This window comes from Colletes latitarsis, chromosome 2 (assembly GCF_051014445.1).
Source record: "Colletes latitarsis isolate SP2378_abdomen chromosome 2, iyColLati1, whole genome shotgun sequence".
NCBI classification, from domain to species: Eukaryota; Metazoa; Arthropoda; class Insecta; order Hymenoptera; family Colletidae; genus Colletes; species Colletes latitarsis.
The window spans coordinates 20,525,178-20,552,483 of NC_135135.1; the positions used below are offsets into that span (position 1 = coordinate 20,525,178).

Sequence of the window (27,306 nt, forward strand, 5' to 3'; positions counted from 1 at the left end):
CTATTGATTTCATTATCTTGCAAGGATGTAGGCGGGAATTCTTAACACTTTCAAACTACGCTTTTATTCTTTGCATAGAAACACGCTCAGAATAATAACGTGGTAAACCAGCAAGGTTTCCAATTACGTTCCTGAAACGCAAAATGGGAACGCATTCGGTAATAAATTCGAGAGTAACATGTTGGTTTAACGCATAAATTATTGTGGAGAGATACGACTGGAAATTACGGTTGAATTATATTATACAGAAATTTTACATAATCGTAAATATAATCGTATGAAATTTTGATTAACGTAAAACATTCGTACGGCGCTTTAATATCGGTTTAAAACGTTTGTACGATAAAAGAATTTGTATTATATATAATACATACATACTGCTTACTAATCTATTATACTTTAAAGAAATTTAAGTTTCCTCTACGCTCGTTAAGGAACAGTCTACTTTGAGCTTATTATGTACATTGAAAGGATTAGGTTACAGGGAATGTTCTTATGGTATGTTTATTTTCATAGTCAGAAAACGACGACTTAAGTAACACAAGTAACAATTTAATGAGAACACTCGAGAATTTAAAGATTTGTTTAACTTCGTTATGTACACTTGTATTTTTTTTTATATCTGAATAATTCCCTTACTTAATGATAATATAATATTGTAGACTATTGTAAATTTCCTCAACGATCAACGTTTTGTTGTATTTACGATTTTGTTAAATAATAATGTCGGTCGTTGCTAGGAAACCTCAAGTGACACCTGTACAACTACCTTCGACCACGATCGAAACGAGAATACGATATTCTCGAACAACTCGATCGAAACTCTCTTCAAACGTAAAGAAAACGATGCAGTCGAATCTTTCGGACAATTTTGTCCACGCTTGAGAATATCGAAAACCGTTACACGAATATCACTACGTAAAACACTACCGAAATTATCGACTCAAAAGACTCAATTGTTCAGGAAGTTTCTAAACGTTGGTGATCGGTTGTGTTCAAACTGTCCTCGAGTACCTCGAATTCCTCAAATTCCATCTTGCCGAAATCGTCCGGGGTCCTCCAATTGTTTTCGTTCACTTGCCACCTGGTCATAGCGCTGCCGATAAATCGGCTGGAATAAGTCGATTTCGCGTCGTCGAGGGTGCCCAGTTTAAAATCCACCTTGAAATCCTTGGTCTCCTTGTTACTATCGTCTTTTTTAGGCTCCAAGCCAATTACCACCGGCGGCTCTCTTTTCACCTCTGAGTGGTTCATCCTCTTATCGTCCTCCTCCTCGATCTCCTCCGTTTCCTCTTGCTTCTCGATCGTGGTGATCTCGATACTCGGGGTCTCGTCGATGGTGTACTGACTCAGGTCGCTCGCCCTATCTCGGTTTCGACATCTTAGGTGACTTTCGACGAGCCTGCCGGTGAGTTCGAGCCTGCTGTCGCAGGAATTGCTCTTGACGAGCCGAAATTTAACGTAATCGTTGGACCTTTCGATGCACTTGAACCTATTTTCGACCACCGGCGATATCAGCGGCCCGTTGCTGGAGTTTACCACTTTGCCGCCGTAATAGGTAACCGACGTACCGCACTCGCGAATTTTCTTAAGAACATCTTGCGAGACGTAATGGCTCGAATCGGCTGCCTCGTTGCCGTCGTCGTCGTGACAGTCGATTTCCTCGTCCTCCGAGGAGACGCATTGCACTCCGCTACCAGGATCGGTGTCAGGGTAATCGCTAGACACGCCAGAGCTCACGCTTCCAGAATCCCAATTATGATGATGATGATGGTGATGGTGATGCTGGTGGTAACGATTCGCCTTATTCTTAGAGGACGTGGAGTCGCTAGGCGACGTGTGTCCACTCCTCGCCTCGAAAGTCTGCGCTAAAATCCTCGTTTTTGACTCGCTACGTGGACTGTCGAGCTCGTCTTTGCAACCCACTACGGATGCGTTCGAAGACGTACATTTCTCCATGTTCTCGAACAGTTTGGTGAGATCCTTCGCCCTGCTGCAGCACCTAGACCTGACAGCGACTTTCGTTAATAATAAACCAAACGAATCGGATAAATAATAGAGGAATTGCGTCCTACCTGGATCCCTCCTGCATTTTGTCAGATATTTCGTTGAACCGGGCGGTGTCGATCGCAGTCAGATCTTTCATACTGACGCTCTTTCGATTCTTACAGTCTCGCGAGAGATCCACGCGCGAGCCGTTCTTCACCTTCAAGGTATCCTCGAACATTTGTCTGACGTTCTTCACCGTGTCCGGATTGGGCAGTTCCTCGTCGATGAGCTCGCGGTTCACTCTGATGGGATGGTAGAAAAAGTGCTTTCTGATGGACGACTGTTTCGGGCTCTTAGAATTGTCGCTGTCCGCATTTTTGCTGTTTCTTTCGCGGTTTTCCATGTCCGGTTTCTTCTGTATCGTCCCGGCTATCTTGCATTTGGACCCCGATCTTGCTTTCCCCGCAGAAGATGGCTTCCGTTCTATCGTCTCGGCGCGCACAGGTTCGATGATCACAACATTGTTATCTAGCAGCAGCTCTTGGAAGGAGTATTCCCGCAGATACTGCATCAGACCCTCGTAGGTTACGTCGCCTCGACCACTGTTATACACGTTCTTGCCGAACATATTAGACTTGACGATCTTATAGCGAACGTGATCGAACTCTTGCTCGTCGTCCTGGTCGATCGAATCCACGCAACTTCTAGACCTGGCTAAATTGCTGTGCACTTTGTTGCTTTCGTTCGCCTTGCTGGACGATACCTTTCCCAAGGTCTGATCGTCATCGATACCGTCATCGACGGACCTTCTTCTCGTGTCGCTACCAGATTCCGAACCCAATCCAAGATCCGAGCTTTCGGATCTCGCCTCGAAACCCAGGCTTTCCTTCACCACGCTGCACGCCTTCCCGAAGATATTCGTCGTTCCCTTTACGATCCTTTCGAACCTGCCCTCGTTCTGTTTGCTCTTGGAACTCTCCTTGGACGAGTTTTTTCGCTCGAAAATATTCTTCGCGTCCTCCATATTCGTGTTCGCCTCGTCGTCTGCCCGGGTGACGTTCTGTAAAAGAGCAACTAGGCATAGGAAAAGAATCAACAAACGTGATTGCATCGAAGCTTACCTCCGTATTCCTCGAACCTCCATCGGCGCTCTCAGCTTTCGCCTCCCATTTCCCAACTTGGAAACGATCGTTCGATTCGTTTCCATTCTCGCGGCATTTTCTCTCCTCCCCTTTGATCGCATCAACTTCCGGCGAGGAGTGTCGGTAGCGTCTTTTCGTCACGTCGTTGTCCACGACTTTGAGTACCTGCGGCCTCCGCGACATGTCCTCCTGCTCCTCGGTGTCCGAGATCCAAATCGACTTGTAATCTTCGGCCTCCTCCACCTTTCGATCGATCCGTTCCTCGCTGGAAGACGCTAACTCGACGTCCAGCCTGTACTTGTCCTCATCGGTCCTCGACGCCGCGGATTCTCGATCGACGGACTCGTCCTGAAAGCTTATCGAGCTCCCTTCGTCGTCGAAACTTTCGTGAACCCCGTCGCGTCGATCGAAAACCTCCCTCCTGTGTCCGTGAGAAACCGTTGCGAACGATTGCAACAAATTGGGTTCCTTCGTGTCGTTGTTGCGGCAATCTTCCTCGTGGATCTCGCGCGTACCGTTCTCCTCCTTCGTGGTATTCTTTTTACATTTTTCTTCATCCGTTGCGTTGTTCCTTGCGCGTGACTTGTCTTCGATCGTCCGCGATTCAAGGTAATCGATTACTTTTAGCTTATTCGCCTCCGGATTCCTCTCGTTTCTCTCGGCTAGATTGTTGTTTCTAGCGTCATCCTCGTCGAATTCCAATCGTACGTTCGACAAAGGTAACAAGTTCAGAACGTCGAAGTATTCTAATTCGCCATCGTCTTCGAAGAGAATGCTGTCCAAACTTCTGTGCTCCTTGCGCTTGCGTTTCACCTGAATCGAAGAAGATTCTGATTCTCCCCGAAAATCTTTCGTCCGTTGTTGCATTCCAAAGTAAGTAAAAAATCTGTTTACCTAACACGGAGACCGCACGGAATATTACGCATCGATTTAAACGTGGACATCGTAAGCAAACAGAGAACCGAAATATATTTTCGGTCCTGTTAAAATCGATGCGTAACACTGGGTGTGGTTCCCTCGCAAATGTGTATGCAATCGTTGCTGCTCGATTTACCTGAGTGTAGATGCAATCGATGCTACGATTGCCTTCGATGGGCCAATTGTCTTCGACGATGTCCACCAAGCCACTAACGGTGTCCAAATCCTGAACGCTGTGGTAACGTCGCGGCGATTCTGGCCAATCGAGGATGTTCAATCGGTCGGAGTCGACCCGATTGCACCGGTTGTGAACCAAAGGATCCGGGAATGGAACAAATCCTGGCGGAATCGAGTGAAGCCCGCAAGCCGATCTCGAATGGTAGGATCTTGCTTCGTTGAATCTTTCGTAGGAGTCCGAAAGATGCTGTTGACTCTTGGAAAGCCTGAAATATAGATCGAAGTACGTACATTAATAACCGATCGATCCAAGACGATTTCCAATACCTCGACGTTGCCTTCCAAGGATATTATTCTCGGAATCGTATACGTTTCAAGGTTCTTAACATTTACAGGTACAGATTTTCACAGATTTTCCCCATAAATTGCTGAAATTTTCGATCGAAAAAGCTTGAAATTGCGTATCGCGTATCGCGTACGAATTATCGTTGCCGGCGATTGTATTATTAAAGCGATTTTAACGCATCGAACCGTCCGCAGCGAACCGTAAAAGGATATTGAAAACAAGAAAGTTTCTCGAGCGTCGGTTAAACGCTGTGTAACTCGTTTCCGCGTGGAAAATCTCACGAATCCATAACGAGTTTGTGCAGGTTTCGTGTATTTTTCAATAACGTACAAAATCACTGCTGGACTCGAACCGGTTCGTGGACCATTCTCAGTAAAGTAGACTAATTCGTCGAGTTGTATTGAATAATGCAATCAAACCCTTTTGGCGAATGATATTTTCCGCGTTCTAGACAACAATTTCCTCTAATTGCTGCTCTAGGACTTGATATTTGTTCGCGCTATAATTAAACCCTGATTGAAATTGCAACTATCGAAAGTGTATTAGTCGGAATATCGTGTAAAGAATCCGTTTATAACCCGGAAACGTAGACGCGCGACTGAATCCTCGCATTTAATTAAAGACTTCAAAGCAACTCGTTACACTATGCGTTCTCTATACTAATTAACATTGTTTTAGAACATTTTTAACGATTCAAACTACCCAGATGGAAACTTTACCACGTCCTTTGTGATTTATAGTACTCCTTGTGCAACGTTTTATGCAGAAAGGATTAAACCTTAATATGTCTCTTTTGAAATCGGTGGAACAGATACAACGAACGAAGCGTAGAAGAGACAAAGGAATATTTGATCGTAGAAACATAAAGTCCTGAAACCGCAAGAATTATAATTTTAAATAAAGACTGATATATTTATAATTCTGTGCGGTACATGGGACTTTGTAAGGAATATAGAGAAAAATTTTTACGAATCCGAATCACGAAAGTATCAACTTAACATACGTTAAGTATGAAGAAATATATTATATTTTTCGATGTCTCATCGACTATAAACGTCTCGGGCGAACGATTCGTTTATTTTATCAACGTCTGGAGAAACGCTTTCATTTGATCGCAACTCACCTGTCCTTTAAAGAGTTCCGGTCGATCAGCTTGGCTCTTGGTATCAATTGATGCCTTCGGGGTAAATCGAAGGTCGATTGTCCTAGTCTGAAGTGGTGCGCTTCTCGATCTTGTCGAGATTCGTCCTCCGATATCACCGCAAGGCTTCTCGTCCGTTTCAAGAGCTTTCTGCGATCCTGCGTGGACTGCGCTGAATGGGCCTCGTGTCGTCCCCCTTCTCTGTAATTTACCAAATTAAATTTCCCTGCGTAATACCTTTCGAAGATTATTATTTATCGAATGACGTGCGAATCATCGTTCAATTTAATTAAAAAAACACGATTATTACCAGTTGCAAGATAACCTGATCCATTATTAACGATTAACTTTCCGTCGGTGTACACGTTTCGTCGATCCAATTTGTCTAACAAGCAACAGAATTCCACAGACTTGTTACTAGCAATAACAGTCCATAGAAGGATAGAACAAACGAGTCGATTCGCGATCTTGCATTAATCGAATCGTTCGACACTTCTTTTGCATCTTTTTTTGAATCACCTCCTTACTGACACAGAATTTCCCGAGTAAAATTCACAATATGGACACGGATAAATGGACAATCACAATTTAAGAGAAAAGACTACAAAGAACAATAAATGCAGAGTAATCTCCGTTAATTGAATTTCGCCACGTCCATCTTCGTTTAAATGTATCCTGTTTCCGCGCGCGTCGGCCATTCATGCTTTGTTAGCGTGCATCTAACGAACCAATTGTACAGACCCGTAATTACTATAGTTTGTAATCATCCCTTACAGCTATCTATAATTGATACATTAACGTACTTTTACTCGGTAACAGTACAGCGAGGCAGTGGTACGTTTGTACACGGTATAGGACCATAATCTGCGAAGTGGTCACGCAAGGCTCCTGTATTTGAAAACTGGACGGAACCACACCTATGTAGGTCTACTTACACAGCGGGCATTAATAAAAATTAGAAGGCAATCCGTCCTCGTTCTATTTACAGAGCCCTCGAATAAAGCAACTTGTAGCATAGATTTTTAAAGAAACCGATCGAAAACGAGGGAAAATTAAAGTCTCGTACGTAATGTTCATCCTTTTTAACCAGTTTCTGTTCGTTCTTAACGGTCAGGACAGAAACAATCGTACCAAGTTGTTGCGTGACACTGTAACGACCGTCGCAAATATCTCGGTGACAAAACACACACAAGCTCAATATTTACGATTCACGTGTTAAGAAAAACGGAATACATCTACAAATAACTTGCGCAATATTAATATTCTGTTGCATGGAATAGAGTACAGAAAAATAGATATCTGCAGTTTATCAAGGCGCTCGGCGACCAGGAAATTTTAAACACGTTTTCCGGTTTACTAGTCACTTGATTGACAAAGTTTCCTTGGCAATTTTTCTCTCGCAACGTACAGCGTCGAAAATCAATGTCGCCACGCAATTAGAATGCAAAAACTAATTGGTTTCTCGACCGCGGAGTTTTCCGCTCGAACAGCCAGCGGTTACCAGTAAACGTGTCCTTTCAACTGTCTTTACGAACGCGGATCCTTGAAGTCAGGATGTAAATGACGTATCGTCATCGCGTTTGGCTGAACACATCCTTACGTAAGGTTTTCGTCGAGTTATTTCGACTACTTTTACGAGCCGCTTTTCGAGCCACATGCGTTGACTTGACAGTCTTCGTTTTATTTTTCTTTCCTGCGTAGAAAATAGAATCATCCTCACGTTGGTCCAACGATAACCAAGCTTTTGCATTGCTGTATAGAAGTAACTTATTTGTGTTCGTTAGTACGTTTATTCAAGAAGCTATGGACGGAAAATCGATCGCGTATATTCATGCTTAGACTGTGGTGCGCGAACTTATCAAATTTTGCACGACACGTTTAAATAATTTTTACGACGTCGGCGGAGGAAAACGTTATACGCGGACCGTGAAAAAAGCAGATACGCAGGCAGCCTTTTGTGGCTGTGATTCGAATCGTTTAATCGTTCATGTACGATCGGTACGACCCAATTTTTTTTGCACGAACATTGGTGTGCACGAGTTAACTTATCGATGCATTGTTCAACGGTTCAAAAACTCTTGAGTTTCGTTCCCCTCTCGTTAGACCTCGAGCGATCGAACTGCTCGAAAGACTTTACGAGCTGTTTATAATCGTAGCACGATAGATTTTATATCCACGCTTCGAGGATTTTCGAGAACAGACGAAACACAAATTTGGCATTGAATGCATTAACGATTGAAACGACGAGAGCCGGTTTAACTTTCGCACGGAGCGCAGCACCGTTCGTAACGAAACCTATAATTGAATTTTAAATGCTTTTTAATTGCCAGTATATCGAGTTTAGTCGACCGAGTATAATCGATTTAGCCAGCAAACCGATTAAATTCGTCGAAAATGTTAACGATGGAGGCTCACCGTGTCGTCGGGCGCGTGCTATTGAAATACGAACGATGCGTTCATTCATCTAATTGTCGCGTCGCGTATGTATTCGTCCCTCCCGCAGATGCAGCTCGTTAAAGTATCGATGCAAGTTTCCGGTTGATCGAGCGTCGATCGTTGCACTCGCATGTAGCCACAAAGGAAAGGTCTAAGCCTCTACGGTCGAAGAAACGCGGCAGGAATATCCTATGACAAGAGCCGGAAGAAGTTCCGCGGTCTAAGTAGTCGATGCCTCGTGTCTGGCCAATAGAAAATGTCTTGGGTCCTTCGATTGTTCACGGGTCAAAGGAGTTTTAGCACATTGAAGGATATTCTTCGAGATTCTTGCATCGTTGTTTCGCGTTGTCGAACGATTCTCAAATAATTTGGACACGTACACCGAGGAACATAATTAGAAATACATCCGGTGAAATGAAATAAAATGTAATTGTACTCGTACTTGCATAATGACTGTACAGTATCGTTTTCATTTATCCTGTTTATTTTTAATAAAGTGGTTCGCGAACGGTCATTTCCGCAGGTTGGATTTGTCGCGACAGTTAAATCGCGTAAATTCTAAATAACTTAGAAAGGAATGTTGCGTAACGCAAAGTATCGCGAGGCGCGAGGACCGGAAACGAGAGGAACCGGCCGCGTGATCGCGATTCGCAGCTTCGGGGGTCGCGATCCGTTCGCTCAACCTTGAAATGGTACCCAATACGTACGTAGAAAGAAACGCGCGGTTTACTTTCGTGCGATTTAACGCATGGCTCCCGTTAACGCGAATTACCAGGAAAGTGCGAAACGACGATAATTGATTGCCGGCGTTGAAGTTTCAACAGGATTAATTTACAGTCGTAACGTCGTTGACGTCAATCCGACTCATTTTGCTCGTTTTTTCTATGTCTGATCACCTGAGACGCGATCTGCTGACCTTCGTTCCGTAATGTCAGATCGTTTGGACCCGATGATAAAACATCGATTATGTAATATAATATTACGAGCAGAATACAGAACCGTGACTAATAATCTACTCGGATAAACAATTTCTAACGCGATTAGTTCCGCGATTAATATCTAATGTAGGTTCTGGGCAATGTAGGTTTCAGACTAATTATAAACTAAAACTCTCGAATATATAAGTACGTGGTGCAACGTGTTACTTCCTACTCGAGTATATCCACGGTAAAAGCACGAGGATTTAGGATAAGTGCTGACGGAACAGAGTATTCTTCTACATCGAACTTTCTTCTTCCTTTCGTTCGGCCAGCGAAGGTTTCTAAAATATAAAGTCTCGTCTTACCCGCCTGATTTCTCCTAATGGACGTCTTCGAACTCCAAACACTTTACATTGGACGATTCGAATTCGGTTATTCGATTTTGCAATCCGTCCGAGTCGAGGGTCCAAGCGAAACACTCGAGACTACCGAGAAAAGTTTACGGGATGCTCGTGAATCGAGTCGCGAGCGAATATATCGAGATCTTCGGAGGTCTTTAATAGCGATCCACTACCCTGCAAGATCTAGAAACCGTTGCACGCCGGCTTTTCACTTTCTCGTTCGCGCATCGACTGACGGATATCGTTGTACCTGGCCGACCGATCGCCACTGTGCACCTGTTCCCTCGACAGGACAACGTGTACACCCGTGTCTCTACTCGGATTGTCCATCCAGTAGTGGGAGTAACGCACCTTAGCCACAGACTGACGTCACATATCTTTTAAGTCGAAGGAAAAAGTCGCTAAACACGACCAGACCGATCTACGAATTTCAATTTTTCGTTTCAGGGGAAGCTTCTTCCTCTTTCTAAATTTCTCTAGAGATTGCCAGATTGTTGACGAACGTTGCTCGAGCGTAAGAAGATTAAAAGTACATTTATTACGAGGCAAAAGTCTGTAACAAGTTTCACGCGAAAATGTATGGGCTTTGATGATCCGTCGGAGTCGCTCTGTGTTTAATAAGTTAAATTTTCTCCGACGAGAAATACGATCGTTTCTAAGATTTCCTTTGTATTCGTTCTGCGTCTGAACTTTGATCTTTGAACCCGAGTTTCGCGTTAAAGACCCGTGTTTAACATGTAATCGTCGTAAAGCAGTTTCCTTTCATTATAGTTGAAAAAACACACAGTCTGCCGCGAAAGAATGGCGGTGAAGCAACGTTATTATGCCAAGCACCGAGGATGACGTGTCAGGGGCGTCCGTACAATGCTCAATGTCGAAGAGCACGATGAAACTCGAAGGACTTAAATATCACCGTAGTTGTAAAAGCGAGGGTCAAGTGGCAACGACCGTGTGCCATATTTACCAGAATTTAACAAGGACCTTGTCACAATGATCCACGGTAGAATAGCAACGAACGATGAATTATCAAACTAAACGAGACAATGGACCCGTTCCTCCAGAAAGTCCTTCAAAGGAAGTCTTCAACTTCCTATGATATTAATCTAGCGATCGTTACGAGGAAGGACGGAGCCTCGTAGATTATAAATATCAAATCCGGAGTGGTGAAAGTTGCGTAACTTGTGTGGAGGCAACCAATATAGGTGTAAATTATTATCGTTAATATATATGGTTATAGTAATAAGTGTCGTTACGTATTTCGTATCCTGTCGCAGTTATTTCTAACAGTTTGATCGTAAATAATCTACGTTTGGTTTGTGGTTGTTAGTTTTTTCCCCTAAAAAAATTCAATTTTTTTCTCTTCCGTGTCGATAGCAAATAAATTGTTTCTCCTCGTGTCGAACGAAATTATTGGCGCTCTAACTTAAATAATTCAATAATGTTAGCGAATAAATTGCAATAAGTCACAATTGCTTTTCCTTTCTCGCGTATCTACGCACGATATGACGTCCCCACCATAATATACATATATCCCCAGAAGATTTAATGGAACATTGTGTCAAGGGCGACGTATACCAAGTAGAACCAGTTCGTTTTATATCCGCCACGTGCGAGTTAATTTTTCCACGGGCGAGTCGTCTCGGAATAAAAATCAATCGGTCGTTTTATAAGACTTGCGTCGGGTTCGACCATGGCACGGTCCAACGAGTCTAAAACAGCCGCTTCGATGTTTAATATTTCAATCGATCCGTCTGCGTGTTGCGACATTCGAGTAAAAGGTTAGCGTCACGGATACACAAATACTCAATTTCAAATTCAAACCGTTGGACATTTTCTGTACGCGAAACTCTGCTACCTTCGACGCTACAGCACCTGTGAAACTCTATTCATAGTAGTCTATTCGAACAGCATTGTCGAACGTTTGAAATATTTGGAATTCGACATGGAACGAGTTAAAAGAAATTTCTTAAAACGTCAAAGCTCGGACGATTCGATAATTAGGTAACCGTTTACATCGATAAAAAGAATTCAATTTGTCTTTGAATGTTCAACGAGTCGCAAACACAATGTCACGTGAATCCACAAAGAAGAAAGTGACCATGGCACTTGGCCTAGGTACCACTTACGCTCAAGTCACCTGGATATGCACCGCACTTTCCTACGGATCCAACTGGCTTTTATTTCGCCTCTTTTCCTTCGGGTTTCGCGTATTGCGTTTCACGTGCAGCTCATTTTTCCCCATGATCGTTTTTCCACTATACCACGAAGCTACGAATGGCAAAGAAAACATAAACATCGGATACCATTAAATTCCCGTGGATTTTCGATGAAATTTCTACGGAGATAAAATCATTTATCGATATTTCATAGAAATAGGTAATTGTTTCTTTCACACTCAATATAGAGAATCGCTTTACGATCGACCAAATTGTTTATAAGAAAATTAGCGGATGCACAACGGCGCGTTGCTTAAAGAAACGTTCTCGATAGAAGGACGAACGCATTCCGATGCATACGGCAAAAAGTATTCGCACGTAGGTACTTACTTTAACCACGCAGCGTTCATCCGTCGTTTCAACGTGTATCGCACGCTTTCTCTAACGACTTGAGATCGCGTTTCCTTATTTTCCTTCATAAAAAACAAATCGAAAGAAAAAAAAGGGCAATCACACGCGCACCGTTGCATCGACATTATTCGCACTGAAAAAGACGCTCAGAGGATACGCGATATCTTGCACTCCGATCGAACGGAATATTAAACCAATAGAACATTCAGGTATTTGAAAACGCTCAAGTAACAGGACAGGATATCGAGGAAAATTACCTGATCGAAGAACAGCTATCTGTACAGGTAAATTTTTATCCAATTCACGAACGCCAATCGTGACGGAACACATTTAAAAACGTTCGAACGGCAAGATGAAAAATCAACGAAGTAGCGATCAAGTGGTTGATACTCGACTGAAGTACCAACGAACAAGATTACTAGACAATTTCGTCCCCCCCTTTCTTTCCTCCCGACCGATGAATCATAAAAGTTACCGAGGAAACCGCTTCGCCCCGTACAAAACAAAACACGTGCGAACCAGGTGAACCCGAACACCAACCCTCTCGATGCACAAGGAAACATTTGAATCCAGGTGAAGTGACTCACGACTCCGTCAAAAGATTGTACGGAATAATTGCAACGGTTGTTTCCGAGTCAAACAATGTCCGTGGAATGAAATAATGATGAGCGCTCGAGTTCAAAGTATATAAAATCTTGTGAAACTGCTGTCAGTAAAATAGCACGCGTCGTTTCAATGCCACTCATTCATTCCCATCCACAATGATCAGTCACAGAAAAGAGTTTTTCGCGTGATCTCTCAGAAATGAATAACTAAAACAAATCAACTGTACGGTTTTGCAGATTCCAAAGGTTGTTGATTCGCCCTTTATCGCGACAGAACGCGAGAGAAATTAATTTTGTGAAAGCGAGAAGTAATTCGATAAGTACTTGTAATGTGACCCAAGGTCATTGACGCCTATCGACGTGTCGAAATCGATTGGAATCACTTTCGATAAGAAGACTCCAGCACCGGAAGAGATCGCGGAGGCTGTGGTGCGCAAACCGCGAATTGGAAAATATTCTCGCGGCTTCGGGATCGTTTGTTGCAGCACATAAAGTGTCAACGATTTTGCTATCTCGAATCCCGTCTAACCGTGCATAATTATCGTTTAGATACCACTTTTAGAATTTTTAGCATCGTGATTTTTGGTAACGAATCTCTCTCTTATAAGCTAAACAGAAAGCCATAGTGTATTTTTAAAAATAATATAACACGCAAAGGAAAAGTTCTTATATGTATATTCCGATAGAATTATAGAGCGATCTCTCTCTTCTATTAGAATTTCAATTCACCTATAAACAGACGTGAAAGGGGAATAATAGAATCGTTTTTTGATTACATACTCGAATAATGGTTGCGGCGAAGTAAAAGTCTCTGGCAAGAGAAACACGTAAAACGACAGTGCATGGAAACGAACGCAGTCGGACGATTCGATACGATTTTTCAGATGCAGATTTGCAATTGCTCTTACCCAATGTGGACGTAAATTTTAATATTTGTACGCTTCGAGGATCGCTGCCTCCTTTACGTAATACGTATTGTGCCCGTCACGAAAAATAAGCAAAATACATCCGCGCTTATAACGATCCTACTACATATTACGTAAATCGAAATCTTCGGCGTGGCTAACCGCAAATTGGCCCTAAGATAAGCGTTCGATCGACGTCAGGACCGAACGATCGTTACAGGGTCGATTTTCGCATCGCAATTTCATTTAAACTTTTCATTAGAGACGTTTCATTCGGAAAAATGCGCCTCGCTCCCTACTGGGATTAATTGTACATTACATCGTGTTCGTAATTGAAAGTTAAAGCCACGTTTGCATGTATCCTTTGTGGTTGGAGGATGTTTGAATTAGGAGTAAACGTATCAACGGTAGAGCAAAGTTTAAATTGTATTTAATCACTTACGCTGGAACAACGTGCTACAAACCAAATAGCCTATCCGTGCCAAACCTTAAAATAACATGTCACAAACGTCGTGCCTGACGTTTTCTTCGGTTTGCAATAAACTAACGCGTCCATTACAGTACAGTCGTTACAAAACATGTTAACGAACGTTTGGTCAATTTACAGCTACTATCAATTTTTTTATTATTACTGATAGAGATAGTAACGCAAGAATTTCATAGGCGGGTGGGTCGCGAGCGGTGACCGATTAATTACCAGCCCAATTTAACTTTTACTCTTCCGAGAGTATTTTTTTCGCCAACAGCGAGTGCATTTTAGGCGGGTAAATTCGTTCGCTACAACACTTTGCTCGCGAAATGTGCAACGCGTCGCAAAGGAACAACAAGTAAACAGGTATACCTGGTGTTGTGGTTGACGTTCTCGACAAACTCCATCGTCACCTGACAATAAACAATTTTCACAGCAAACATCGCGCACCAGCATCGTACGAGGATAGGCACCGTGCAATGGCGATTCGCGCGTCGCTTTTACACGCGTTTTCAGAACAAAAATGACTTTCCAACCGGGCAACTCGAACGAATTTCGATGCACGCCTACAACTACCGCGGCCCTTTGTCCTATTCGCAGCTGCGTGTGTGCACATCGCTGAGACATAAAGAGACAGTTCGTAAAAACGGATATCCGGTGTTCCGCTGTGCCGGCCTTCTCCTCCCCCTCCCCTCTCACCTCCTGTCCACCGCCATGTCTTTCGTTCTTTCGATTACACCTCGCGAATTGGCTCTGCTAATGATAATGTCGAGCGTTCGTTAATTTTTCGCAATCCTGCACGGTATTGGCATGTTCGAACGTCGCGCTTCGTTACTATCATATAATAGGGACTAATTTTCTATATAAAATATTGAACTGATCGTACGTACGCGATTCGTGATGGTTTTCTTTGAATACGTTATATTTCCAGGTTTGAAAGAAATGCCGATTTAATGAGATATGCATGCGAATGGAGAATAAAACAGAATAACCTGTAAACAGCGGGCAGACTCGTTAGCAGTATTGCAAATATGGAGATAGAAAATTTCTCGAGTTTCTAGAAGCTGCTAATTAGCGGAACTACGACACGCGTGTAATTTATGGAGATATTGTTGCAGAATAAAATTGAATATATAGTTAATCGTATGTATAAGTTTATAAATTAGGAATCTCAACGTCCGTTTATGATTCGAACCATCACCTGTGAAATTCATTCGCTCCGTTCCGTGATAAAGGATCCGAATCGTCTTGGAAAATAATATTATCGTTAGTGTACGTCGGTCGAGGAAAGGTTCGGTTAAAAGGAAAAGGAAATTAACGAGACTATAACGTAACAGAAATCACGAAATAACATCAACTTCTTCTGACAATGCGCTTAAGCATAAAAAAAAAGTGAAAAGAAACGAAGATAAGAGTAGACGTAAGTTAAAAAAAATCGTTAGCCTCGTACAAGGATGGGTAAAAATTTGTGAAATTGCGATTTCTTGATATTTAGTCTGCCTTAAACGTTCGCGGTGCATCGAGCGCGTTAATGACGCATAGGCGGTTGCATCGCAGACGCGCATGTGCCAGAAAATCGTTTCTATATAAAGTAAAACTGCATTTGATACGCATGTTAAAACGTCAGACCGAAATTATGTACCCAAGTATGAGACGAGCGCCAGGTCTCGATGAGGATCGCGTAATTAGACCACAACCATGCTAATAAGCGGAGCCTGACCGTTGCGAAATTCTACTAATTAACGATTAATCGTCTACTAATCATAAAAACGTTATCTCGTTCGAACGGGACCGAATCGTTTCGAGTCAAAGCGTCGTACGGTCTTCTCAGAGCCCAAGAATTTCCGAAAGCCATCTTAAGAACACACCCGACAAGATGTTTCAAAGATACGCATGAAATTTCGTGGAAAAATATTTTTCTCGAAAGTACGTAGGATTTCAGGGGTATGTCTATTTGCCAGAAATGATTGCAATTGACCCCCGTACCAAAAATAATTTTTTCAGAACGATTTGAAATTTTTTAATTTAATTTTTGAATAACTTTTTAACGAAGCCTCATCAAGATATTGATATTCTTGACTTTCGTTTTATTTTGCCCTCTAGAATCTCCCATTAAAATGTTTCCCTATAATCGCGATAAAATTCCTCGTACCTACGAAACGAACGATATGTTGTTCCGAATAATGAAAAATATTTTCGAATAATTGTTTCTGCTCTGATATTTATGTACCGTACAAGTTACAAGCGATTTTTCGAGTTCATTAAAAATCTGGGCCACGCTCGGCCTCTCCATTATCGTACAATGTAATTATCTTATGACGCAGTTAATTTCTCCCTTGCTGTGCGCGTCGTCATCGAAAAGAAACAAAGATCTTTCGAAGTACAGATCATTGAACACGAAACTTCTGCTTCCTGGATCACTACTCTGATACAATACGTCTCAAAACAGTACCACTTCCCACAAATTTTCATAAATAAATTACTCACCGATGGCATTTTTGTCGTTGTCTCTCTTGTACCCATAATGCCTCTCCAAGGGTATGGGTTCCGCTCTGTACTCCACCCATGATCGACCCCTGAACGACGAGGCCTGATGTACATTTATACTTACATATATTGAATAAATAATAATTTTTACATGTTGACGTAGGTTTAAATGTGTGGATAATATCTACGTGCATATTGGGGAAAGGGTGACTAAAATTAATGTAAGCAATTGCAACCATAGGGTAACCGTTTAAGGCAACATTTACAATTTATTGCACCGAACTCGTGGCTGCTTATGAGTTGCTTGCGTAATTTGACTAACAGTAAAGAAAAATAATACAGTTGTTAGGTCGTTACACTTATTTTCACGCTTCGATATGCAGTTCTTACTGATTTTATTTTAAGCTTTTCTAACGGTACTTGATACTCTGCTCGTTGTTTCTTTCGATCGTTTAGCTTTTCAGAATCCATTTAAACGAATAACCTTATTCGAGAAAAATATTCTATATATTTATTTTACGTTTTCCTCTATCGCAAAATGAATTTATTACGGATCAAATAAAAGAAATAGAGAAACACGCGTGGAAAATGGAATACAGATGCGAATAAAATAGTGCCCGACAAATGGTCTATCTACGCAGGTGTAGCTGACGCGTGCATACGTCACTGGAATATAGTGGCTGCATTTGTGCACAGATGGCGCCAACGTGCAACGCTTTCTCGCTAGTGAAATTAGCCCAGGAAAGGTATAAGAACCGGAGAGGAAATAAAACGTTACCATGTTCAAGTTGAACCGGAGTTGTTCCTACGTTAATTATTTCGAGAAAGGGTCTTAACTTCCGGTTTTGACCCAATTTTCTAATGAAAAACGTAAAGTTGTAGTAGTAGATGATGGTGTGGTAAGGACAAGTCGTAGTAATGAAATGTGTATGATTATTGTCCTCTGATAACGACAATAGTATTTTATCGTTCATTACGTGTAGTTCTATCCTTAAAAGCAAAATGATGAGGAGAAAAGTGCAAGACTAGAGTATATTTTGATATAGGGGTTGGATATATTAAGGGTAATGATAAATTTCTTTTATAAGAGAATCTTCCCAGTCCGACTAGAAATTATTTGACCCCTTCGCAGAGAAAAGGTTCTTTTCGCAAAACCAATAAGAGTACTGTAAAACTCGATTATCGTATGACGCCACTATTAGGCGTAAAAGACGTTCTACCGAGAAAAATCCTCCCCGTAGGCATCTTATCAAAATATATTAAAATCCAAGGAGAAAAGCACAGTACACCACACCCTTCCTATCTTTGCACGAGTGGTATCCGGGAACCAGGTACTCGTTTATTCACCTACCCTTGGGGAGATCCCCGATCACTCGTCGTGCATCTTTGAAGAGATCACGTCACCGTAAACGTTTACCGACACCAAAATACAATCGAAAGCACGCGAAAGTGGTGGAAAACCGACCCGTTTGCGTCGAATGTGCGACACGAAGGAACCCCCTGTTGGAATGTTTTACGCGCACGCCACTTATTAGTTGAGCAGAATCCAAAGGTAGACTGGCAGCGCGGAAAACTTCACCATCGCAACCTTTTCGCGGAGGCAGAAAGAAGGGAGGACGACACCAAAAGGTGGTGGCAGCTTCTTTGCCACTTCCAACGCTTCTTCGCGGCGGCCACGTTGAAGAGAGCGCATATCGTGGCTCGTGGAGGCGCACTAATTGTCGGACGTTGCGCTTGTTCGCTATTAAGGAGAGCCAATTACGGATCAAATTTTCTCGCCGACGAGATCGGGCTCTGATTTATCGCAGTCGAATAATTTTTCCATGGCGTTATTGAATCATCGAAGAATCTACTTCTGGTTAGTTTCTCTTTCGAGACTGGTAATTCTCGACGACAAATGTGCTCGTTATTGTTATGGTCTTTTAACATTACAGAGCCCATAAATAAATTTTAATCGCCAACAATGAATATTCCCAACGAAGGAACGATACTATTGTACAGAGCCTCGCGTTACGCAAACCCCGATCGACAGACCGGTTGTTGCTCGATCCCGGCGAGCATAATTCCTTCCGGCGTTGGTTTCACGCTATCATACGCTTTTCAAGAGTTGCCTGCCGTTCGAAATCGTTCTCGAATTCGTCGGGATTCTTTATAGACCGCCAACAAAACGTAACAACGAGCATTTCGCCCTATTCTATGCAACCGGCGAAATATTTGATCGTTGGTGCCATCCCGCACCTCGTCCACGCTCGTGAATGCATTTCCAGAGATCATGCAGCCGGATCGGTGCTCGGTTCCGTTCTGCTTCCAACGAAAAGATGCCTGTAGTCATCCCATTTCGGTCTCCACACTCTAATACCTTCCTCATATGAAACGACTGCTAACCAGGTTAACGGGAACCCAGCTCTCGATCGTACGACCATCGAATTTCAGCAGCGATCCGAGCAAGCCCTTTTATTCCTCCTTGGAAAGGATTAACAGCACACTTGACCTACGACGATATTAAACGGCCGGGGATACAACGAGACTTGGTTGAGATTGTCTCTATTTAAAACAGAAAGTCCTGTCTGGAAACTGATTTCCTTTCATCTTGTTGATAGACTGCACGAAAAGGGCCTAGGTTATTTTAGGTAGAGGGTTTACTGTTTGGGGAAAGGTTATTGAAGATTTCGACACGTCCGGAGACGAGAAAGTACTATCCTTGTTTTCAAGACGAAGAGAAATTTCGTTAGCACTCGAAGCAAGTAAAAGAGAACCTTCATTGTCGGCAGTATTTTTTAAATTGTACGAAAAATTTTCTGTCGAATGCGATCGGAAAGCTGTATTCGTTTCTTGTCGTCTATTTTTGTCTTATCTCCTCTCCTGTCGTTTGGGGAGACATAAAACAGTCGCTGTCTTTCTAGAGTTTCACGACGTGTCTGGCTTTTTACGGCAATTGAGAAAACCCGGCTAGAATAACCGAGTCGAATGAAAATGGAAGCTTAAATTTAATGTTTCTTGCGTCTATTCTTAATTCAAATACTAAATGCGAATAAAACAAAAGAAATAAAGCTCCGTTTGCGGAACGATTTCAGTTACAGACGTAACTGTGACGTATCATCGAGGATTACCTAAGATCACGGTACCTCTGCCATCCAGAAAGGAGCATTGCGTGTTTACCCTGAAACCAATAACCCATACGGTGGGAGACTTTATCAAGATGTTAAAGAGGGAGGACCGTGGCATCGATCGAGCAAGCGCAATGACGCTCGGTGAGTTTGACGAAGAGTAATTGTTTTTCCATGAGAAAGGGGATGAAGAGGCTTTAACGCGAAGCGAATAGTCGTTACGCATATTGGGCTGCAGCGAACATAAAGAGTTGGATGATTTCAGACGGTGTCAGGATAGGCTCGAGCAACACAATAGAGACGTTAATGGAGGAGGACTTTCGATTGATCATAAACGACAACGAATACATTGTTTCACCGCCGTTGCATCATAGGCAGACGATGGTACGTTATTGAAAAGCGTAACCTTTATTTGAACGTTGCTTTTCTTAACTAAATGGGCAAACTATACAGGGTGTTCGGCCAGCCCTGGGAAAAATTTTAATGGGGGATTCTAGATTCCAAAATAAGACGAAAATCAAGAATACCAATTTGTTGATGGAGGCTTCGCTAAAAAGTTATTAACGTTTAAAGTTCCGCCAGTACTGAATTTTTTTCTTGAAAATGCGCAAGATTTCGGGGGTATGTCTATTCACCAAAAATGATTGGAATTGACCCCCACAGATAACAATATTTTTTCCAAAACGATTGAAAATTTTTTTTTTCCCGTCGAAAAATTCACATCTTCTCGAATTTTTTTCTAGGAAATGAGTAGGATTTCGGCGATATGACTCTTCACCAAAAATGATTGTCATTGACCCCTACAGACAAAAATATTTTTTTTAGAACGATTTGAAATTTTTTTTTTCGTCGAAAAATTTAGGCACCCCCCCTGTCGATTTTTCTTAAAAATTCCTTTTTCATTTTTAGTAATTTTGTTTGACGCCCTACAGAAAAGTTGTTTAATACTTTTCTGTAGGTACCCATGAGCTCTATTTCAGAAAAAAGTTTCATTGAAATATCTTCACTATTGTAGGAGTTATGGCTGTTTGAAGATTGGACCATTTTTATGGGGTTTTTCTCATTTTGCGGGGTCAAGGAACAATTTTTCGAATATTTTTAGAATTTCCACATATTCTCCATCAAAATACGCGTAGTTTGCTTTTTTAAACATTAAAATCGTCCAATCCGTTCAGAAGTTATGACGTTTTAAAGATTCCCATGAAAATTCGGGCAGACATTTCTGGCCAAAAATTAGATTTTCGGTAAGAAATTTTTTTCTCGAAAGTGCGTAGAATTTCGAGGGTATGTGTAATGACCAAAAATGATTGTAATTGGCCCTCGCAACCGAAAATAATTTTTTTAGAACGATTTGAAAAATTTTTTTTTCTGCCAAAAAATTTCAACACCTACCCGATTTTTTTTCTCGAAAGTGGGTAGGAATTCAGTGATATGTCTATTCACCAAAGATGCTTATAATTGACCCCTGCAACCAAAAATAATTTTTCCAGAACGATTTGAAGTTTTTGAATTTATTTATTAATAACTTTTCAACGAAACCTCCATCAAAATTTTTCCTAGGGGTGGCCGAACACCCTGTATACACACGCGCATACACGTGGAATTGAAACGGTTTTGAGAAATACAACGCACAGAAGATGTAACGTAGCTTTGGATTCTAAAACTTTCTACGTTTCTATCATGCATTTATGTACGTGCATGCATTTGCAAAGTGAAATTGTACCCTTTCTTTATTAATGGGATTCCACGCTTTTTAGTGCACTAATCGATGCAATCATTCGTTTTATAGAAGAAAGTATTTTGATGATTTGGTAAAAAGACCATTGATTTAAGAGATATTTTAAGTTGAAGCCGTCAAACTATCGCGTACTTGCATTTTTCAACATACTTACGTCTATTCTCAACGATTTTAATCGCGTTTAGAAAATAGTCGTTTCTAAAATCTAAATAAACGTCGTTGGAACGAATGTTTCAGGAAAACATAGAAAACTTGTCGGACGTGCAGATGTTGATCGGACAACTGTACGAATCGCTTCACGTTCGAGAGTACTATGCCGAGCTGGAGAAACAAATATTAGCCGAGTTGGAAGCCATCAGACTGGAGCTGGAGCCTCTCGAACAGGTGAATAAAAAATCGTGGATCGAAAGCTCGCCATCTAGTTCCCAATTTTCTGAATTTACTTTTCGAAATCCGTTATTTAATTTTGATTAAATCGGTTTGCTCTCTGGCGACAACGAGTACGAGTCGATAAAAGTTCCCATAACTCGACGCTATCTAAATTAAACGGAAGGAGCTCAGGATACGTTAATAGCATTCCAACGCGTTAAAACACGGCACGCGTGCGGGCATTATTCAACATACGCGAAACCCCTCTTTTATCGTTCGTTTTCTCCTCACTGGATGAGTTAATTTCTTCGCGAGTTGGTTTAATCATCGCGTTCCCAGGCGGCATAAGTAACACACTATCGTGGATCCCGTTCGAAAAGTGATTAACGTTTCGTCATAAAAACACGTTCCCTCTGTCTGTGTTCCTAATTATATAATACAGAGACTGGCTCGTTTCTTTCACATTTTTCCCTCTTTTCTCTACGTAGAATCGATAACAAACCAGACAACGGATACAAATGAATCAGCCATCTAAACTGCTCCGTTTTACGAGTTTCTTTGATTGCTGGTGCGTTGCTTGCATGTATTCCTTCGTGAAATGATCTTGTAGAAATCTAAGATGATCTCTTCCTCCGTTCAAGTTTAACTCCTATAATTAATTGCTTACAAAATAATTCACGCTTTTACAAAACGAAACGTTGTTAACTGAGATTACTCGTAGACGAAGTAGACTAAAATCATAACATGCGAGTTTCTTTACAAATTGGTTCGGTTATACTTTCATAAGGAATTTTATTATCGAATAATACATTCCTTTTTCACGTGTTTCTACTATCTATAAACACTGACAAGCATTCGAGTATTCGCGTACCATTTATCTTTTTAAGTTTCAAATATAATTCACGAGTATCGAGTCTAATGATAAATCTGTTTCTCTGGCTGTTATAGAAAGTGCGGGAATTGGAAGCCACAGCTGACAGGAAAGCAAAAATTTTCGTATGGATGTGTCTAGTCCTGATGTCGGTTCAGTTCAGCGGCCTAGCCAGATTAACCTGGTGGGAATACTCGTGGGACATAATGGAACCGATCACGTACTTCGTTACTTACGCCACCACAATGGCCTGGTTCACCTATTTCGTCCTAACGAAACAAGTTAGTAGTCGCCAGTGAAGATTTTCATTTCTCGATAACTCGGTTACACTGCTAAAAATAATTAAAGAGTCATCTGTTAAATCACCACCATTACATTATGTCGCTAAATTACATATTTATTCGTATAATCTCGTGTCCTTAAATTGCCTCGAGGATACAGGGTGTTCGGCCATCCCTGAGAAAAATTTTAATGGAAGATTCTAGAGACCAAAATAGGACGAAAATCAAGAATATCAATTTCTTGACTGAGGCTTTGTTAAAAAGTTATTAACAATTGAATTAAAAAATTTCAAATCGTTCTGGAAAAATTATTTTTGGTTGCAGGGGTCAATTATAAGCATTTTTGGTGAATAGACATACCTCCGAAATCCTACCCACTTTTTAGAAAAAAATTCGAGAAGGTGTGAAATTTTTCGACGGGAAAAAAATATTTCAAATCGTTTTGGAAAAATTATTATCGGTTGCGGGGGTCAATTACAATCATTTTTTGTCATTATACATAACCTCGAAATCCTACGCACTTTCGAGAAAAAAATTTCTTACCGAAAATCTAATTTCAGGCCAGAAATCGGTCCCCGAAATTTCATGCGTATCTTTAAAACACCATAACTCCTGAACGGATTGGACGATTTTAATTTTCAAAAACACAAACTACGCGTATTTAGATGAAGAATGTGTAGAAATTGCAAAAATATTCGAAAAGTTGATCCTTGACCCCGTAAACTGAGAAAAACCCAATAAAAATGGTCCAATTTTCAAACAGCCATAACTCCTACAATAGTGAATATATTTAATGAAACTTTTTTCTGAAGTAGAGCTCATGAGTACCTACAAAAAAGTATTACGCAACTTTTCTGCAGGGCGTTAAATAAAATTACTAAAAATCGAAAACGAATTTTTAAGAAAAATCGCCGGGGTGCCTAAATTTTTCGACGAACAAAAAAAATTTCAAATCGCTCTAAAAAAAATATTTTTGGCTGCAGGGGTCAATTACAATCATTTTTGGTGAAGAGTAATATCGTCGAAATCCTACTCATTTCCTAGAAAAAAATTCGAGAAGATGTGAAATTTTTTACGGGAAAAAGAAAATTTCAAATCGTTTTGGAAAAAATATTGTTATCTGTGGGGGTCAATTACAATCATTTTTGGTGAATAGACATACCCCCGAAATCTTGCGCATTTTCGAGAAAAAAATTCAGTACGGACGGAACTTTAAAGGTTAATAACTTTTTAACGAAGTCTCCATCAACAAATTGGTATTCTTTATTTTCGCCCTATTTTGGCCTCTAGAATCCCCTATTAAAATTTTTCCCAGAGGTGTATAGTCCCTGAATCGTTTCGAATAACGTAATTGTTCGATGGTCAACAATACTATTTACTAACAACTAGTAGAGGTATAATTATAAAACTTGTTGGATTTATTCTCTGTTAATAGGAGTATATGCTACCCGACGTATTGAATAGACGATACCTAATTGCTCTTCACAAAAAGGCTAAGCAAGCTGGTTTGGATATTAATCGTTATAATCAGTTGAAAGACCGAGCTTACGAATTAGACACCACCCTTAAAGTGATCCGTGGGCCCTTGTACGAGCACCGCAACCGCGTAGAACAGAAAAAGAGGGGAAGATCGAGCTCTAGCAGTTCAAGATCACCGAGTTCTTCGCCTAGTCCTAGTCCTAGTCCTAGTCCGGAAAGAAGCCTTCCCAAGAAGGGTATCTTTCCAGAGAGAAACATGACCAAGAAACCGTTCTATGACGAAGCACGGTTGCACAAAGAAAATAAGGACTACTGATCCCTGAAAATGAATGGATCGGTGGATCTTCAGTGATAGAAATTTCGTTGCAAGTCTCTTTTTTCCTTGTTGAAAAATATGCTCTCAGGGTGTTTACCGAATAACACTTATTGTTAAAGAAGAAAGTAAGTAATATAAACAAGGCAGGTGAAACAAAAAATGATGAAACACGGTCAGTTTCTTTTGCATGGTAATACCTGCAGATGTTCGAATCGTCGACGAAGTCTTCCAAGTCGTACGACGACACTCCTAACCAACGACTATGTGTAAAATATACATATATTATCTACCCCGATGCTCAATGTTGTTCACTGCTGTGCATTTGGAAGACGTCGAAGCGAAATGTATTATATATACCGCAGTTTTCTACATACTGTCATTTATTACGCGTTAGAGAATCGGATACTTAAGGTTTAAAGGAACATTGCGGAATCGTATTTCTTAGCAATGCCAGTGCACAGAATGATTCACTAAAAACAGAATGCCTAATTGTCTCTTTTAACATTAAGGATATTAAAAACTATTCAAAATTGAATGGTTGAATGGCTTTAGAGGGTAAACAATCTCAAATTAACAAAGGTCTTTTTTAATATAGGCCCGCAAATTTTTTTAAAGAACAACCCCTACAGTGAATGTTTTGCAACAAATATTCAAACGGGGGGCTTTTTAAGTCAACGCACGTTGCCCTCCTTCGGTTAGAACGAAGCGTATGTCTCGCAAGTTGAATTCGTCTCTGAAGAAAATCATAATTTTAATTCTAGTTGACAAAATTACCTTTCGACAATTAGGTACCTACGTATTCTTCTTCTAGTGCATCATATTGTGCCTAGATGTGTGTAGTTTGCACACATATGTACTTGTAAATCATGCGGTTGTATTTGTGATAAATTTACGTTTTTAGTTTTAATTTAATTGTCTGTCCTCCAGTTTTTGCACAAATAAGACAAATCAACGATCGAGTCGAAGATTTTATTTATAAATCGACGTTTTCGCTCCTCGCGTGTATATCGTAATATTATTTTTTCTACGATGCGATATTGATAATGTTGTTACTGTAAATATATATTTTTCTTTTTCCTCGCGAAATCAACGAACCATTTTATTTTCATCTAATGGGCGTGGTACACCGTACTTAACTTTTCTTTCGACATACATATTGTTACGTCTATTCATTGTTTCAGGGGGGGAAAAAACGGTGTACATACTTATTGACTCCTAATTGCATCGATACTTTTTATCTAGCTTTTCAACTCGATGCAGATTTAATTTAATACTGACTACAGCGTCCTAACTGCTCTTCGTCGCAATTAACAAATAACTTTTACGAATATATTTAACTGTTCTTCGTACGTTCTACCCGAGACTTTCATGAGGAATATTATAATTAATGCGTCGCTTGAAACTTTGTGCGTTCGGTAACGTTGCTTCGCCGCTGTTTATAGCAACATTTTAGCATCTAATATTTGTAACGATACTCGCTTTAACTAACACTTTTATTCCTATTGACTATTGGTGGCACGGAAATTAAAAGATTTGTAAATTTTGTGCACCGAAATAAATAGAAACTTTAGCACCTTTAAAATTAAGCTGAATGGTACGATTAACAGTACTGCTACTATTTATGATATCGTTCACGAAAGTATTTTAGAATTAACATAGACAACTATTTCTAGACTCTTTAAAAGGCTTTCTCTCGCTTTCGCAAAAATCCCTTATCCGTCCGCTCGAATAGTTCGCCAGTGTATTAACAGAAATTGTACTAACACTCTGCATTTCAAGATACTACAAGATTATGCATTACCATTACAAAAGTTATTAATCACTTTTATTCGAAGCTTTTTTTTATTGTAAGAGTGGCACAACCAAAAATTTGCAAATTTTTAGACTGGATTGTTATAAAATCCTCGGTTATATTTTAATAAACGAAAGATTTTTAAATATGTCCCCCCGAGAAATGCTTATTTCTTTCAATTGTATCACTCTTATTGCAATCTGAAAATTTAACAACTTTATTGAGTGTTTCACGATTATACAGGGTGTTCGGCCACCCCTGGGAAAAATTTTAATGGGAGATTCTAGAGGCCAAAATAAGACGAAAATCAAGAATACCAATTTGTCGATGGAGGCTTCGTTAAAAAGTTATTAACAATTAAATTCAAAAATTTCAAATCGTTCTGGAAAAATTATTTTCGGTTGTGGGGGTCAATTACAATTATTTTTGGTAAATAGACATACCCCCGAAATCTTACACATTTTCGAGAAAAAAATTCAGTAGGTGATGAAATTTTTCGACGAAATTAAAAAGTTTGAAATCGATCTAAAAAAATTATTTTCGGTTGCGAGAGCCAATCACAATTATTTTTGGTCATTACACATACCCTCGAAATCCTACGCACTTTCGAGAAAAAAATTTCTTACCGAAAATCTAATTTTTGGCCAGAAATGTCTGCCCGAATTTTCATGGGAATCTTTAAAACGTCATAACTTCTGAACGGATTGGACGATTTTAATGTTTAAAAAAGCAAACTACGCGTATTTTGATGGAGAATATGTGGAAATTCTAAAAATATTCGAAAAATTGTTCCTTGACCCCGCAAAATGAGAAAAACCCCATAAAAATGGTCCAATCTTCAAACAGCCAT

The 27,306-nt window shown here is 40.6% G+C and overlaps 2 protein-coding genes across 2 annotated transcripts in view; one reads left to right on the plus strand and one right to left on the minus strand.

Annotated features, from left to right (window-relative positions):
* The window catches only part of Mcu (mitochondrial calcium uniporter), a 37,008-nt gene extending 11,388 nt beyond the window's left edge, over window positions 1-25,620 (plus strand). The window contains exons 3-7 of the mRNA XM_076780668.1: window positions 19,578-19,754; window positions 19,876-19,994; window positions 21,586-21,732; window positions 22,666-22,869; window positions 24,305-25,620. Of these exons, the coding sequence (XP_076636783.1) occupies window positions 19,578-19,754; window positions 19,876-19,994; window positions 21,586-21,732; window positions 22,666-22,869; window positions 24,305-24,664 (1,007 nt within the window). The 3' untranslated portion in view covers window positions 24,665-25,620. The remainder of the gene's footprint in view (window positions 1-19,577; window positions 19,755-19,875; window positions 19,995-21,585; window positions 21,733-22,665; window positions 22,870-24,304) is intronic.
* Window positions 225-16,974, minus strand: Jv (javelin). The gene is made up of 7 exons (XM_076776216.1): window positions 16,894-16,974; window positions 16,504-16,606; window positions 5,696-5,939; window positions 4,186-4,492; window positions 3,111-3,944; window positions 2,076-3,049; window positions 225-2,008 (listed from the first exon to the last, which is right to left on the minus strand). The coding sequence occupies exons 1-7, from the start codon at window positions 16,972-16,974 to the stop codon at window positions 961-963; spliced, it is 3,591 nt and encodes a 1,196-aa protein (XP_076632331.1). The 3' UTR covers window positions 225-960.
* Window positions 25,621-27,306: the final 1,686 nt, after the last annotated feature.

Bases quoted from the DNA above. Each gene is read 5' to 3' on its own strand.
- Jv (XM_076776216.1), bottom strand. From the start codon at position 16,974: ATGGATTCTGAAAAGCTAAACGATCGAAAGAAACAACGAGCAGAGTAT. The intron at 5,940-16,503 runs GTGAGTAATTTA...GGTATTACGCAG, and splicing joins CAACGACAAAAATGCCATCG to GGAAATTTAATTTGGTAAAT. The intron at 2,009-2,075 runs GTAGGACGCAAT...AGTCGCTGTCAG, and splicing joins AAAATGCAGGAGGGATCCAG to GTCTAGGTGCTGCAGCAGGG.